This window comes from Euleptes europaea, chromosome 4, assembly GCF_029931775.1.
Source record: "Euleptes europaea isolate rEulEur1 chromosome 4, rEulEur1.hap1, whole genome shotgun sequence".
NCBI classification, from domain to species: Eukaryota; Metazoa; Chordata; class Lepidosauria; order Squamata; family Sphaerodactylidae; genus Euleptes; species Euleptes europaea.
The window spans coordinates 16,436,397-16,450,939 of record NC_079315.1 but is presented as its reverse complement, the minus strand read 5'-3'; the positions used below and the strand labels follow the sequence as shown (position 1 = coordinate 16,450,939).

At 45.5% G+C, this 14,543-nt stretch overlaps 1 protein-coding gene across 1 annotated transcript in view; it reads left to right on the top strand.

The window, feature by feature from the left end:
- The window catches only part of TDRD7 (tudor domain containing 7), a 46,533-nt gene extending 32,950 nt beyond the window's left edge, over positions 1–13,583 (top strand). Inside the window, exons 11-17 of the mRNA XM_056849182.1 lie at positions 1,957–1,968; positions 2,687–2,757; positions 4,500–4,634; positions 4,727–4,837; positions 6,619–7,109; positions 10,637–10,797; positions 13,291–13,583. Of these exons, the coding sequence (XP_056705160.1) occupies positions 1,957–1,968; positions 2,687–2,757; positions 4,500–4,634; positions 4,727–4,837; positions 6,619–7,109; positions 10,637–10,797; positions 13,291–13,508 (1,199 nt within the window). The 3' untranslated portion in view covers positions 13,509–13,583. The remainder of the gene's footprint in view (positions 1–1,956; positions 1,969–2,686; positions 2,758–4,499; positions 4,635–4,726; positions 4,838–6,618; positions 7,110–10,636; positions 10,798–13,290) is intronic.
- The last annotated feature ends 960 nt before the right edge of the window (positions 13,584–14,543 follow it).

The window sequence follows — 14,543 nt, the reverse complement described above, 5'->3', positions numbered from 1 at the left end:
TCATTTCAGCAAGTCTGTATTGTTTGTATTTTCATGTAAAGTCACGTGTCGCACAACCCCTCATGGCCCCTTATTATGCTGTAAAGTAATGTGCCTTGGATTGGATCCTGTGATCCGTTAGTGCCTTCTGCTGACAGACACAGGTTTTTCCCTTATTCACCTCCCCCTCTCACCCGGGGAAAAATACATCTTGGGGTTGCAGGGCCTGCACAGATTAATAGCTGTGCAGTGCAGTGAGGGAGGAGGGAGTAACTTCATCCCCAGCGTGGTGTAGTGGTTAAGAGCGGCGGACCCTAATCTGGCAAACCAGGTTCGATTCCCCACTCCTCCACATGAAGCCTGCTGGGTGACCTTGGGCCAGTCACAGTTCTCTCAGAACTCTCTCAGCCCCACCAGAACTCTCTCAGCCCCACCTACCTCACAAGGTGTCTGTTGTGGGGAAAGGAAGGGGAAGGCGATTGTAAGCTGCTTTAAAGCTCCTTAAGGTAGCAAAAAGAAGGCTATAAAAACCAACTCTTCCTCTTCCTCGGTACAGCCCTCACCCACCTGCTTGGCTGTTGGTCACACAGGCCCAGCAGCCTCATGAAGCAGCTTTCCTTACGTGGGGAACGCTGTGGGGCGAGGGAACAAAGGAAAGATCTGCTGCCCTTGTGCCTACAGATTGTTCAGTCCGACCCCTTGGCCTCCTCCTATGGGAAGGGTCAGCCCAGACGATGAAACAAGTAGCTAAATTTTGTGCTGCAGTATACAAGATCCGTCAGACAAAGCGGGGGCTCGGCAAGCTAGCCTAAAACGGAAAATGTTATATTAATCTGAGGTTTTTAGCTAATAGTAATTTGTTTAATTTATTTAAGAATTATGTATCCCATAGTTTTAGATACTGTATCTTTTAATTCTATCTTGTAATTGATATGAATATTTTAATGGCTTTGCCGTATTAATAATAAATCTAATCTAACCCCTTGGCCTCCTGATTTTCTATAAGTTGTAGTAGTTACGTTCTTGGGTATGAGGTTGTTCTGTAAGGTGACCCCACCCCCCTAGAAGCATTGAAGGGGCACCATTTTTCTAGCTAGTTCCCTATTTCTATCCATGCTGTGAAAAAAAAATGATAGTGATCATTCCTGGCTTATTTGGCAGTTCATTTTCTGTCTTCTGAACAGTTCCCCCATTGGGACTGCGCATGTGCAGCCCCGTTACCGGAGGTTTTTCTACAGCTCTATCACTAGGGGGGCGCAGTGCATTGGCTCCATACATCCGTTCCCGCATAAACGGTCACATATACTGACGCTGCCGCGCCCCTTCCCTTTGGTTCCTTCTTCATTGCTATTGGAGAGTCTCAGTAGCTACTTTTTAAAAAAATATTAGATTTATAACCCATTCTTTCCCGGCCAAGGCCAGGCTCAGAGTGGCTAACAATAGTCAAATCGACACCAATACATAACATTTCTATAAATCATACACAATTAAAACCAATAAAGTTTGACAGCAAACCAGTTCCATTGGGCTTGCTGATTAGTTCTGCTACATACTGCTGGTAGGTGGTGACCATAGTGGGGGTCAAAGATTATTACATATTTATCCTACCCTTTCTTCAAGGAGCTCAGTGTGGAGTTGCTACACAACGATCTTCCGAGGTAGGTTACGTTGCAAGAAGGGTCACCCAGCCTGCTGCATGGCAGAGTGGAGGTTTGCGCCTGGTCCTCTCAGTTTGACTCTTGTTCTTCACATCATTTTTTCCCCGGAAAGCATTCCTCTTCTATTGTTGTCGAAATTTTCCCCATCCATCACCGTACGTGCTGCGGTGCAGGGATTGGGACCAAATGGCCCAAAAAGGTCAGTTTAAGAAATGAACTGCACCCCCTAGTGGCAGAGCAGTAGAAAAACCTCCGGTGACAGGCCTGCACATGTGCAGGCTCAATGGGGGCCTGCCCAGAAAACTTCAATGAACATCAGTTACGAGTAAATGCAACCTTGTTTTCTTGACTTTCCGTCTAGGGCGGGTTATTGAAGTAGGGCTTAAATCCCTGTGGCTTAGGTTGCCTTGATGTCCTGCAAGATTTGGATTGATGTAATGTATGTTGATGCTATAGGTGGTATAGTTCAGAAGGGGAAGTATTTACCAAGTTGCTAAACTATGTAATTGGGAAAGCAGGTGCCCGTGTGTGCCAGTTAATCAGTCCATTTTATTCTTTGAACGTCCTGTTCTGAATGCAACAAAGGACAGAACTTAGGAAACTTTCTTGTGAATATCAATGTTAAATATACCTTATCCTCTAGATGTGGTAATTTCATGGCATGGATAAGCTTCTAAATGTGGAAATGACATATACCTTCATCCACAAGCATCAGCTAAAACACCTGATCTGTTTTCCTTTCATTCCTTGTACATTAAGTGAATTGTCCTTAGGTATTGGGGGGGTGGTCTCCTGTTTTACACAGCGTGTTTTAAAAATCTTTTACTACTTCACAGGGGAAACACAAGGGTAAGTCGCCATTGTTCTTATCTGATAGATTTCCCCCCCCCCCCGCATGACTACAAAGAGAAATGGTTGCAACTAAAGCGAAAGGTTTTCTGGCTTCCAGCAACCTGCCTAGTCACAGTTCACTTCTTGTGCGTTTGGCTGTTGGGGTTGTGTGTATTCAGTCTGGTCATAATTCTTTTTCTTCCAGCAGGGGGCAGAAGGCTCGGTGTCGTTACCTTACTGTGGCAAGATCTGCTTGTTTAACTCTAAAGGAAAATGGGCACGTGTGGAGGTAGGGAATAACATCGCATAGTTAAATTGTGGAACTCCCTTTCCCAGGATGTGGTGATGGCTGCCAACTTGGAAAGTTTTAAGAGGGGAGTGGACATGTTCATGTAGGAGAGGGCTATCCGTGGCTACTAGTAAAAATGGATGCTGGTCATGATGCATTATCTATTCTCTCCAGGATCAGAGGAGCATGCCTAATATATTAGGTGCTGTGGAACGCAGGCAGGATAATGCTGTTGCGATCGTCTTGTTTGTGGGTTTCCTAGAGGCACCTGGTTGGCCACTGTGTGAACATACTGCTGGACTTGATGGACCATGGTCTGATCCAGCAAGGCTTTTCTTATGTTCTTATGAACGTTATTGGTGGTGGTTAGCCAGTGGGTTTCAGAAGGGTTCTAAACTCCTCTCTTGATTAAACTTGGGCACGTGTATTAAAGCGGGCTGCTTTTCTGGGTCTAGGACAGCATCTGACTTCTGTCATTCAGTGGCCTGCGTCTACTCCCCTGCCACTCATTGGGCATGAAACACCCAAGACCCCCGAGGGTTTTCTCGACCAGTTTCTGATACCCCAGAATCTGGATATGTCCGTAAGATGGGACATTCCTCTTAGTACAGGAATGAATTTGTCACTGAGCCAAAACTGGCTAAACGTGTTAAAGGTATTAAACAAAAGGAGAACCAAAAATCTAATCTGGAAACTGCTGCTGTTACAGAGATGCCTGGTACAGTTCCTTCAGCAGCAGTAACGGTTTCAACGCATGGTCCTTAAGTTCAGCTGTTGATTTTTAGCCCCTTATTCCAGAGAGACTTCCGTAAGAGCGTGCGGCTGTCCTCGACGAGAGCCAGGGCCTTTTCAGCCCTGGCACTGGCCTGGTGAAATGCTCTGTCTGCTGACATCAGGGCCCTGCGGGACCTTAAAGAGTTCCGCAGGGCCTGCAAGACGGAGCTTTGGCCGACGACAGCCGCGGATATCATTTGCTGACCTCCCTATTCTGCCCTCTCCTGTTATATTAATGTCAACTGAGGGGTAACCTGCTGCAAATACCCGGCAACACAAGTACTGTTTAGGCGCCATCAGTAGTTTTGTTGTTTTTAAGTTTTAAATTGGGAATTTATTGTTTTAGATTTTGTGGTTAATTTTATTATTGATGTATTAAGGTTTTTGTATGATGTTACCCGCCCTGAGCCGGCTTTGCCTGGGGAGGGAGGGCTATAAATCACTAAATAAATAAATATTGGCCACAGAGCAATCTGCCAAGCTGCTTCTGTGTTGTTTGCCCATGGTCAAGGTGATGCCTAGTTGAAGCCACTAGTCCAAGACGCTAAAATGTTTACATTTCTGAAGTCTCTGAATATTCCCCTTAGTAATGGATTCTCCTTCTAATGTTTTTGCACTGGCTAGAAGGGTGATTTCTACACTGCTGTTATAATTCACAATTAATTTTCATGGTGTAGTGGTTTGGGTGTCGGACCAGCATCTGGGAGACCCAGATTTGAATCCTCACTCCGTCTGGGAAGCTTGTTGGGTGACCTTGGGCCAGTCATGCTCGCTCGACCTACCCTACCTCACAAGGTGGTTATTACAAAGATCAAATGGAAAAGGGAACAATGTAAGGTGCTCTGGGTCTCCAGTGCGGGGGGGAAGGCGGGAGGGGGGTTATAAATGAACAACAGATAAATGTATAGACCTGGCTGTTCCAATATTGTGCCATTCCGATATGTCTACCTCTCACTTCTTCTGGGCAGATTACAAGCGTTCACAGCAGTCGGGCTCTCGATGTGCAGTTTATGGACACTGGAACAGTAGCATCTGTAAAAGTGGCGGAGCTGAGAGAGGTCCCCCCGTCATTTCTGCGAGAAATCGTTGCAATACCACCTCAGGTATAATACTTGCATGTATTTCTGGACGGCGTTTTTACTATTTGGTTCTTGAAACATGCTATGCAGACGTTTAACAGCTGGATTATTTTCAGGCAACAAAGTGCTGCTTGGCTGACCTCCCTCTTCACATTGGGATGTGGACTCCAGATGCGGTACTTTGGCTGAGAGATACTGTCTTAAACTGTCCTGACTGCAGCATTAAGGTAACACAAAAAGGCATGTTGCTTTATGTTCAAAGGTGTCAGGTGTTCTTTCCCCTCCCCCTCTATTTTATTGAATCTGTCTGTCCTTCTGTCTACCTGTCTACACAGAGAGAGAGACTGGGAAGGGCAGTCATGAAGGAGCTAGAAAAGATTCTGAAGTGTAAGGATGTGTCTCTGGCCACCAAGATTAAGTTAATTTATTCCGTAGTATTCCCTGTTACTATGTATGGGTGTGAAAGCTGGGCAATGAAGAAAGCTGATAGGAAGAAAGTAGATTCCTTTGAAATGTGGTGTTGGAGGAGAGTGTTACAGATACCGTGGACCGCCAAAAAACAAATCAGTGGGTTATAGATCAAATCAAGCCTGAACTGACCCTAGAAGCTAAAATGACTAAACTGAGTGTTGTATTTTGGTCACATTATGAGAAGACAAGAGTCACTGGAGAAGACAATCATGATAGGAAAAGTTGAGGGCAGCAGGAAAAGAGGAAGACCCTACAAGAGATGGATGGGCTCAATAAAGGAAGCCAGAGCCCTCAATTTGCAAGATCTGAGCAAGGCTGTCAAAGATAGGACGTTTTGGAGGACTTTGATTCATAGGGTCGCCATGAGTCGGAAGCGACTTGACGGCACCTCACACACACACACACACACACACACAAACAAAAGGTAGGGAAATAAGAATACAGAAAACAAAAATGGATTGATAAAGTCCGATCTTAAAATTTTGAAGTTGTAACATTCATTGGCTCATGTTAATAGTTTAACAAACAATAGACAAAAGTTAGCAAATAGTTATCTTCTATGCAATACACAGTAACACTATGTATCAGTAAAATCACAATAGTTCTAATATCCATCTTACAATAAATCAGAAGTTTTCTATATTGTACTTATAAAACAACGGACCAAATTATTATTAAATCAAATTATTGAGTCAGATATAACATTAATAAATAAAATAGCAGTTATAAAAATTCCCTCCCCCCATTAGGTGCCAGGCGTTCTTGAACACGGCTAACACCCAACAATGGACATTTTTTTCTAGCAAAAGAACACAAATTGCGGGGGGGTATGTAGCTAAAAACATTGCAACACTAGCGTAGAGGTGGTAATGAACCAGGTTGGTTTCCCCACTGCTATACAGGAATGCCCCAGTGCTTGCACACTGAACTGGATTTGTTTCCCCATTCCTACGCATGAAGCCAGCTGGGTGACCTGGGGCTAGTCATAGCTTTCTTAAAGCTCTCTCAGCCCCACCTACCTCACAGGATGTCTGTTGTGAGGAGGGGAAGGGAAAGGGATTGTAAGCCAGTTTGATTCTTCCTTAAGTGGTAGAGAAAGTCGGCATATAAAAACCAACTCTTCTTCTTCTTCTCTCTTGGCATATAGGATAAGGGACAGTTTCATGATTTCCCTTCTCCCCTTTTCAGTCCTGACCTCTTCAGAAGTAAGTCAATACACAAGAGTGGTATTAAAACAAATTTTAGGTCCCATCAGAGCCGGCAGCAAATCTTTACCTAACGTTGATTGGTAATTGTATATTGTACACTGTGCCAGTCTTGCCAAAGCGATAGAAAGGGAGCTGCCGGCAGGAGAGGTTGGGGATGTTTTATGCGGGCACAAGCAGCTTTATGTCTTTCTGCTGTACTTGATTTACCATTCAGTGAACATCTTGTTGAGTGTTAACAGTAAGTTAAGTTTCTTCATACAGACACGGTGGTAGCAGCATTGTAATGTGTGTTCTTTTTCTTCTCACTCCTCTCTTTCTTTTTGCTCAAGGTTGTTAAACTGGACAAGTCCCACAGAATTGCACACATCTATTTATTCACACCAAAGAACTTCCCAGACCCGGACCGCAGCATAAATAGGCAGATCACTAACGCGGACTTGTGGAAGCACCAGAAAGATGTGTTCCTGAGTGTCTCTTCTAGCGGTTTCCCCCTTGGGAAGGGGAAAATGGACTTTCCGCAGTGGAGGAATGTAAATGCCGAGAAGGGCCCTGCTGGTTCAGTTCCACCCGCCGCGGAGCCCGGCGGGGTGAAAGCGGCGTCGGATATGCCACCACCATTGCCGCTGCCCAAACCCGGGGAGCAGATGGACATCTTTGTCTCGCTGGCCTGCCACCCGGGCTACTTTGTCTTCCAGCCTTGGCAGGAGATGCACAGTTTGGAAGTGCTGATGGAAGAGATGCTGCTCTACTACAGCAGAGCAGAGGAGAGACGTGTCGCTGTAGAAAAGAACAAGCTCTACGCTGCTAAAGTGGAGAACAGGTTAGTAGCCGTTAAAAACACCGCACGGTTTGCACTGGCGGCAGCAGCTGTTTTCATCACTGATAATGCACAGAAGACCCCTAATCATAGAATCATAGTTGGAAGGGACCACCAGGGTCATCTAGTCCAATCCCCTGCACAATGCAGGAATTTCACAACTACCTCCCCCACACACACCCAGTGACCCCTACTCCATGCCCAGAAGATGGCCAAGACGCCCTCCCTCCCATGAACTGCCTAAGGTCATAGAATCAGCATTGCTGACAGATGGCCATCTAGCCTTTGCTTAGAAACCGTCAGGGAAGGAGAGCTTACCACTTCCTGAGGAAGCCTGTTCCACTGAGGAATCGCTCTGACTGTTAGAAAATTCTTCCTAATGTCTAGACGGAAACTCTTTTGATTTAATTTCAACCAGTTGGTTCTGGTCTGACCTTCTGGACCAGAAGGACTTAGAGGCATGAAGGCCCAGAAGATACCCGGGGGAGGGGGGGCTTTTTTCCCCAGGGACTTTTTTCAGTTTTATTGGAAAAATTGGGGAGTGCTGGGGGTGGGGAAATACTCCTATGAAATATTTTATCTTTTAGTAGAGTAAAATGCTGCTTAAGGCAAGAATTCTCGCACTCAAAAGGTATAGCGTGCGGGGTGGAACTAAGGACTTTTTCCATTTCTCCGATGAAAACTTTGGGAAATTTGGAGGAGCATGAGGGGGAAAAAACTCTTATACTGTAGACATAGAACCTGGGGGTTACCGCACTTTGTATTCCCAGCAACGTATTAGGAGTTTGAAAATGTTATAAAAAACATCGCTTTAAAAGGGTTTTTGGATACCACGGCTTATAAATGGTTGGAAGACGTCTTCACAGCTAAAGGGGCCAAACAAAGTGTGAACAGTATTTTTTATAACATTTTCAAACTCTTAATACATCACTGGGAATACAAGTGCGGTAACCCGCCCTGTTTTCAAGATTTGTTTTTTTAAAATATAAACAATGTTGGCAATTATGTTTAATAATACATTGTTAAAGAATACAGTGTCTTCATTGTTACAAAGTTTAGTTTAATATCCAAGAACGCTTGTAGTCCTACCTGAGCACTTGGAGAGAGTGTTTGTCCAAACAATACCATCTTCAAGTACTTGAAGGGCTGTCACGTAGAGGAGGGTGCCGAGTTGTTTTATGTCGCCCCAGAAGGTCGGACCAGAACCAACGGGTTGAAATTAAATCAAAACAGTTTCTATCTATAATAAAATATTTTTTTTAAAAGAAAAAAGAAATTAAATCAAAACAGTTTCCGTCTAGACATTAGGAAGAACTTTCTAACAGTCAGAGCGGTTCCTCAGTGGAACAGGCTTCCTCGGAAGCTCTCCTTCCCTGGAGGTTTTTAAGAAGAGGTTAGATGGCCATCTGTCAGCAATTTTTATTCTGTGACCTTAGGCAGATGATGAGAGGGAGGGCATCTTGGCCGCCATCTGGGCGTGGAGTAGGGGTCACTGGGGGTGTGGTGGGGAGGTGGTTTGGAATTTCCTGCATTCTGCAGGGGGTTGGACTAGTTGACCCTGGTGGTACCTTCCAACTCTATGATTCTATTATTTTGCTTACTACATACTTTTTTTTTTTTTTTTACTTTCAGCAGTCATTTTTACCTACCTCTTAGATAGCAAAAATTTAATATACATGTGCCCTGGTAGCAGAGGGTATTTCAGTTAGTAGCTTTCTCAAGCCTTGAGCATATTTGCAGTTTTTCTTTGAGAAAACAAAGATATTTATGCTTGTAAATAAATACCTTGTATGCCAAATAATGATGCAGTTTTCTGTACTGTTATAAAATGATGCATTTTATGTTAAATCAGTAATTTTTAAAAGATTTGATAAGGAACTAAGTATTGCATATATTTCCATTTTTTTCCGAAACATGTTTGTCCCCATGAAAAATCAATGGAAATCTCCCCCCCCCCCATGACTTCAACATTTTTGGAAACTTTACATCTCTGATCAGACCAAACGTCCGTCTAGTCTAGCATTTGGCTGCCGATAGTGGTAGTTGGGATAGCATGGGTGAGTGGTTAGTGTCGCATGAGGACCTGGGTTCTGATCCCCACATATGATAAGAAGAGCTCTGGGTTACCTTGGGCTGGTGGCTCTTAGCCTAACCCACCTCACAAGGACGTTAAGATAAAATAGAAAGGGGAGTGATTATTCGGCACCCTGATCTCCTTGGAGGAAAGGCTACATTAAAAAATTGTGCTAAATAAATGGAAGAGATCCTTCCAGGGAAGCAGCTAGATGCAGCTAGGCTTGCTGCTCCCAAGCATGGCACACACACACCCTCAAAAACGGGGTGGGGAAGAGTAGGTTTGGCTGGAGCAGAGGAGACCCTCAGGGAAGCAGAGTGACAGATCTCATCCACAAGGTATAGTTAAATGGTGGAACTCCCTGCCCCAGGATGTGGTGATGGCTGCCAACTTGGAAGGCTTTAAGAGGGGAGTGGACATGTTCATGGAGGAGAGGGCTATTCGTGGCTACTAGTAAAAATGGATACTAGTCATGATGCATGATTATACTTTCCAGGATCAGAGGAGCATGCCAAATATATTAGGTCTTGTGGAACACAGGCAGGACAATGCTGCTGCAGTCGTCTTATTTGTGGGCTTCCTAGAGGCACCTGGTTGGCCACTGTGTGAATAGACTGCTGGACTTGATGGGCCTTGGTCTGATCCAGCAGGGCCTTTCTTATGTTCAAGAGCTGTGTTGGGATGCGATTTTCAAAACGGCCAGTGAGGGGCAGTGGCAGTGCTTTAGAAGTTCACACACACTGAGCCAACGGTGCTTGGCTGCAACAGAACTGGGAGCAGACCGGGAAATGGAATGCCACTCACCGCAATCCTAGGGCAAAGACAGAGTGGGGGTGGGGGCAGATAGAAATCACTTGGTGAGACAGTCTGAGGGTCCCTGGATGGGAGGGAAAGGAAGGCACTCCCCCCCCCCCTTGGGGATAGCCCCAAATCTTTCCTCCTGGGCAAGGAAGGGATACAAGCAGCGTTTCTTCCAATCAGAGATGTTCACTAATTTGGTAGGGGGAGTATCGTGTGGGTTTTTTTTTCTGCTGAATGACAAATGGAAGCCCCTTTCACCTAGAGCACAGATTCTCACTTGTTCTCCAGCAAATCTCCAGAGGTGGTAAACTCTCCTTCCCTGGAGGTCTTTAAGCAGAGGCTAGATGGCCATCTGTCAGCAATGCTGATTCTATGACCTTAGGCAGATCATGAGAGGGAGGGCACCTTGGCCATCTTCTGGGCGTGGAGCAGGGGTCACTGGGGGTTGGGGGGAAGATAGTTTGGAAATTCCTGCATTGTGCAGGGGGTTGGACTAGATGACCCTGGCGGTCCCTTCCAACTCTGTGATTCTATGAAACGGCATTCATGGCAACTGTTGCAATATTGAGTCAATGGAATTAACTAGCAGCAGCGTGATTTGCGTTCCTAAGGCGTTTTAACCTGAGCGTGTGGAGGTCTTGCGCTTTTATCGTAGGTGGTACAGAGTGATAATAAAAGGAGCGTTGGCGAATGGGCTGGTGTCGGTATACGAGCTGGACTACGGGAAACATGAGCTCGTGAGCATCCAAAAAGTACAGCCTCTGCCAGACGTATTCCAAAAACTGCCGTTTCAGGCCATAACAGCCCAGCTTGCTGGTAGGTGGCAAACTTTATAACAGAAACATGGAGGTGATTTTTTCCCCCTTAAATATGCGCGCCTGTGTGTTAAAGTGCCATCAAATTGCTTCCGACTCATGGCAACCCTATGAATCAAAGTCCTCCAAAATGTCCTGTCTTTGACCGCCTTGCTCAGATCTTGCAAATTGAGGCTGTGGCTTCCTTTATAGAGTCAATCCATCTCTTGTTGGGTCTTCCTCTTTTCTTGCTGCTTTTAGTTTTTCCTGGCATGATGGTCTTTTCCAGGGACTCTTGCCTTCTCATAAATACGTACAGCAGAGCTTTTTATGTAGTTCAGCAGGCCTCAAGTCTTGAAATGTTTAGATTTCTGGCGTCTCCTATGTGCTGTTCTCTCTGCTGCTACTCAGCAGTAAATAGAATGCTAGTTAGTTGCAGCCCTGGCCTTGGGTGGGCCAGGCTAGCCTGATCTTGTCAGATCTCGGAAGCTAAGCAGGGTCAGCCCTGGTTAGTACTTGGGTTGGGAGACCATCACGGAAGTCCAGGATTGCTTATAGAGAGGCAGGCAATGGCAAAAAGCACCTCTATTGGTCTCTTGCTTTGAAAACCCTACGGGGTCACCATATGTCTGCTGCCGCTCGATGGCTCTTTACACACACCAGTTGGCTAGAAGCCTGCCATTGGAAGCCACTGCACCTCAAGAGCAGGTGAGAAGTAATAGTTGCTCAGTGGGTGGAGCGTCTGCCGCGCATGCAGAATGTCACAGGTTCATTCCCCAGCATCTCCAGTGAAAAGGATCAAGTAGTAGGTGATGTGAAAGACCCCTCTAGCTGGGACCCTGGAGAGCCACCCCCAGTCTAAGTAGACAACACTAACCTTGATGGACCAAGGCACATGAACACATGAAGCTGCCTTATACTGAATCAGACCCTTGGTCCCTCAAAATCAGTATTGTCTACTCAGACCGGCAGCAGCTCTCCAGGGTATCAGGCAGGGGTCTTTCACATCACCTACTTGCCTAGTCCTTTTAACTGGAGATGCCGGGGATTGAACCTGGGACCTTCTGCATGCCAAGCAGATGCTGTACCACTGAACCACAGCCCCTCCCTACCCCTCCACGGCCCTAAAGGCAGCTTCATGTGTTTGTCTCCTATGAAAAGATGTACAGGACCTCCAGGGTTAACAAAGAACTAAAACATCAAATTAAAATACCACTATCATAGCACAACAAAGCAGAAAATGAGAGCCAAAAACAACAAACTTTGGCTTAGCCACTAAGTATAAGTTGTTCCACTGGAACAATGGGGTTGTTTAAATTGTTGTCTGAAAGGGAGCAGGGAGGGGTCAAATAGACAGCTTGGTTTGAAACATTCCAGAGGCCAAGTGCTGCCTTGCAGACACTAGAAGGGTTCCTGGTCAAAAGAAGTTCCCAGAATGTGTACTCGGTACAGTCGTTCATTTAATACCCTAACCATATTCCCTGATCATTTGTGTAACAAGTGCTGGTTGAGGAGCAGGGAGACGCCGAGATTAGGAACCATCAATAAAATGTAGTTGCGTGTGGAAGGGTGCAGATCTTACCGATGGATGCATCTGATGGGCACTGTCATGACTTACCACCTTCACTCTCAAGGTCATGGGCTCTAAAATAACTTCCTGTGAAAGGTTGGTCCAGATGAAAGGTTCCAGCTTCTTGGTACTCATACCCCCTTTCTTAACAGAATCTCTCCAGACAGGTTCTCCCCACCCCACCCCAATTCCCACACCTAACCCTGGCTGTAGGCCATTCATACAGCTTAATTAGCCGCAGTAGCCGCTGGTCGATAGATGCTTGAGATAATTTTTCCCGAAGACATGGACGGGAAACCATATCAAAAGCCCCACACGAATCAGTAAAGGCCGCAATAAACTTCCATAACTCCCTGAAGCATATTTATATATATTAAATAAGAGAGTATTAGACACCAGCCCGTTGTTGAATGGCCCTTACGAAAACCATCCCTGCTCAGGGCCCAAGATGTCGTGTTTTATAACCCAATCTGACAGCTGCCCACGTAAATACTAGTCATGATGCATACCTATTCTCTCCAGGATCAGAGGAGCGTGCCTATTATATTAGGTGCTGTGGAACACAGGCAGGGTAATGCTGCTGCAGTTGTCTTGTTTATGGGCTTCGTAGAGGTACCTGGTTGGCCACTGTGTGAACAGACTGTTAGACTTGATGGACCTTGGTCTGATCCAGCATGGCCTTTCTTATGTTCTTATGTCCTGTTTGTGGACTCCCTAGAGGCACCTGGTTGGACGCTGTGTGAACAGACTGCTGGACTTGATGGGTCTGATCCAGCATGGCCTTTCTTATGTTCTTAAGTGTAGTGCCTATAATTTTGCCACAATTGCACGGTATGAGGAGGGATCCTCTCCTATTACCTTTCTTAAAGATTAGTACAATTATGGACTTGGCCCTTCTTGGTACTCCTTTACAGTCTTTGGTGCCCTTCTTTTTCTCCCTCCTAGGAGTTGATCGGCAGCAGTGGTCCGAGGAAGCAGCGGTGGTCTTCCGAAATAACGTTGAGAAGAAAGCTCTGGTCGCACAGTTGCAAGCAGTTGTCGATGGAGCTAATCCTTGGGACCGAAAAGTCATTACCTACTTAGTTGACACTTCCCTGCCAGAAACAGATATATGGATCCATGACCTCATGACCCAGTACTATATGGAGATTTCAAAAGCTTAATTAACCGGTTTTTTGAAACTTGAGTACCTTGAGCAATAAGAATGTGGTAGGCTTTTAAAAAATATATATGTGAATGTTAACATAGCTGTGACTGAAAACCTTGGTTGACCTCTCCTGGTTTTTTGCACTTCTTTAATGCTAAAATTTAACAAATAAAGAATGTTATCTATATTGAATAAAGTATGACTGTTACTCTACTGGAACATTTCCCTGCCTCGCGTTCAATTGTGTTAACAGTAAATTTAACCAGCGTGGTATAGTGGTTAAGAGCGGTGGACTCTGATCTGGAGAACCGGTTTGATTCCCCTCTCCTCCACATGAGCGGCGGAGGCTAATCTGGTAAGCTGGATTTATTTCCCCACTCCTACACATGAAGCCAGCTGGGTGACGGGCCAGTCACAGTTCTCTCAGCCCCACCTACCTCTGTTGTAGGGAAGGTAAGGTGATTATAAGCCGGTTTGAGTCTCCCTTAAATGGTAGAGAAAGTTGGCATATAAAAAACCAACTCCTCTTCTTAAAGATTCTAGTCCAGGGGTTCTCAACAAGGGAGGAATTCCCCCCCCCCCCGGGGGAGGGATTTTAGGGTAAATTGGGATCACTATTCAGCAAAGTGCATATTATTTGGAATGCAGCTTTTGAGATAGACTATTTTGGGAAGGGGGGAATTATATTCTGAACAATGGTGAAAGGGGGAATGGAGCAAAAAAGGTTGAGAACCACTGTTCTAGTCCCTATGTCTAGGGAGATGAGCTCAAAAGGTTGCAGCCCTTGCTGAGTAACATACCCGGTGAAGTAAGGCAGGGCTTTAGTGCATACTGCTGGCGTGCTGCTGAGGGTCTGTGTGTATCGCTCAAAAAGTCTGGGTTTTTGGTCATTCTGGATGTTGGAGGGGCTGCGGCTCAGTGGTAGAGCATCTGCTTGGCATGCAGAAGGTCCCAGGTTCAATCCCCGGCATCTCCAATTCAAGGGACTAGGCAAGTAGGTTTTGAACACATGAAACTGCCTTATGCTGAATCAGACCCTCGGTCCATCAAA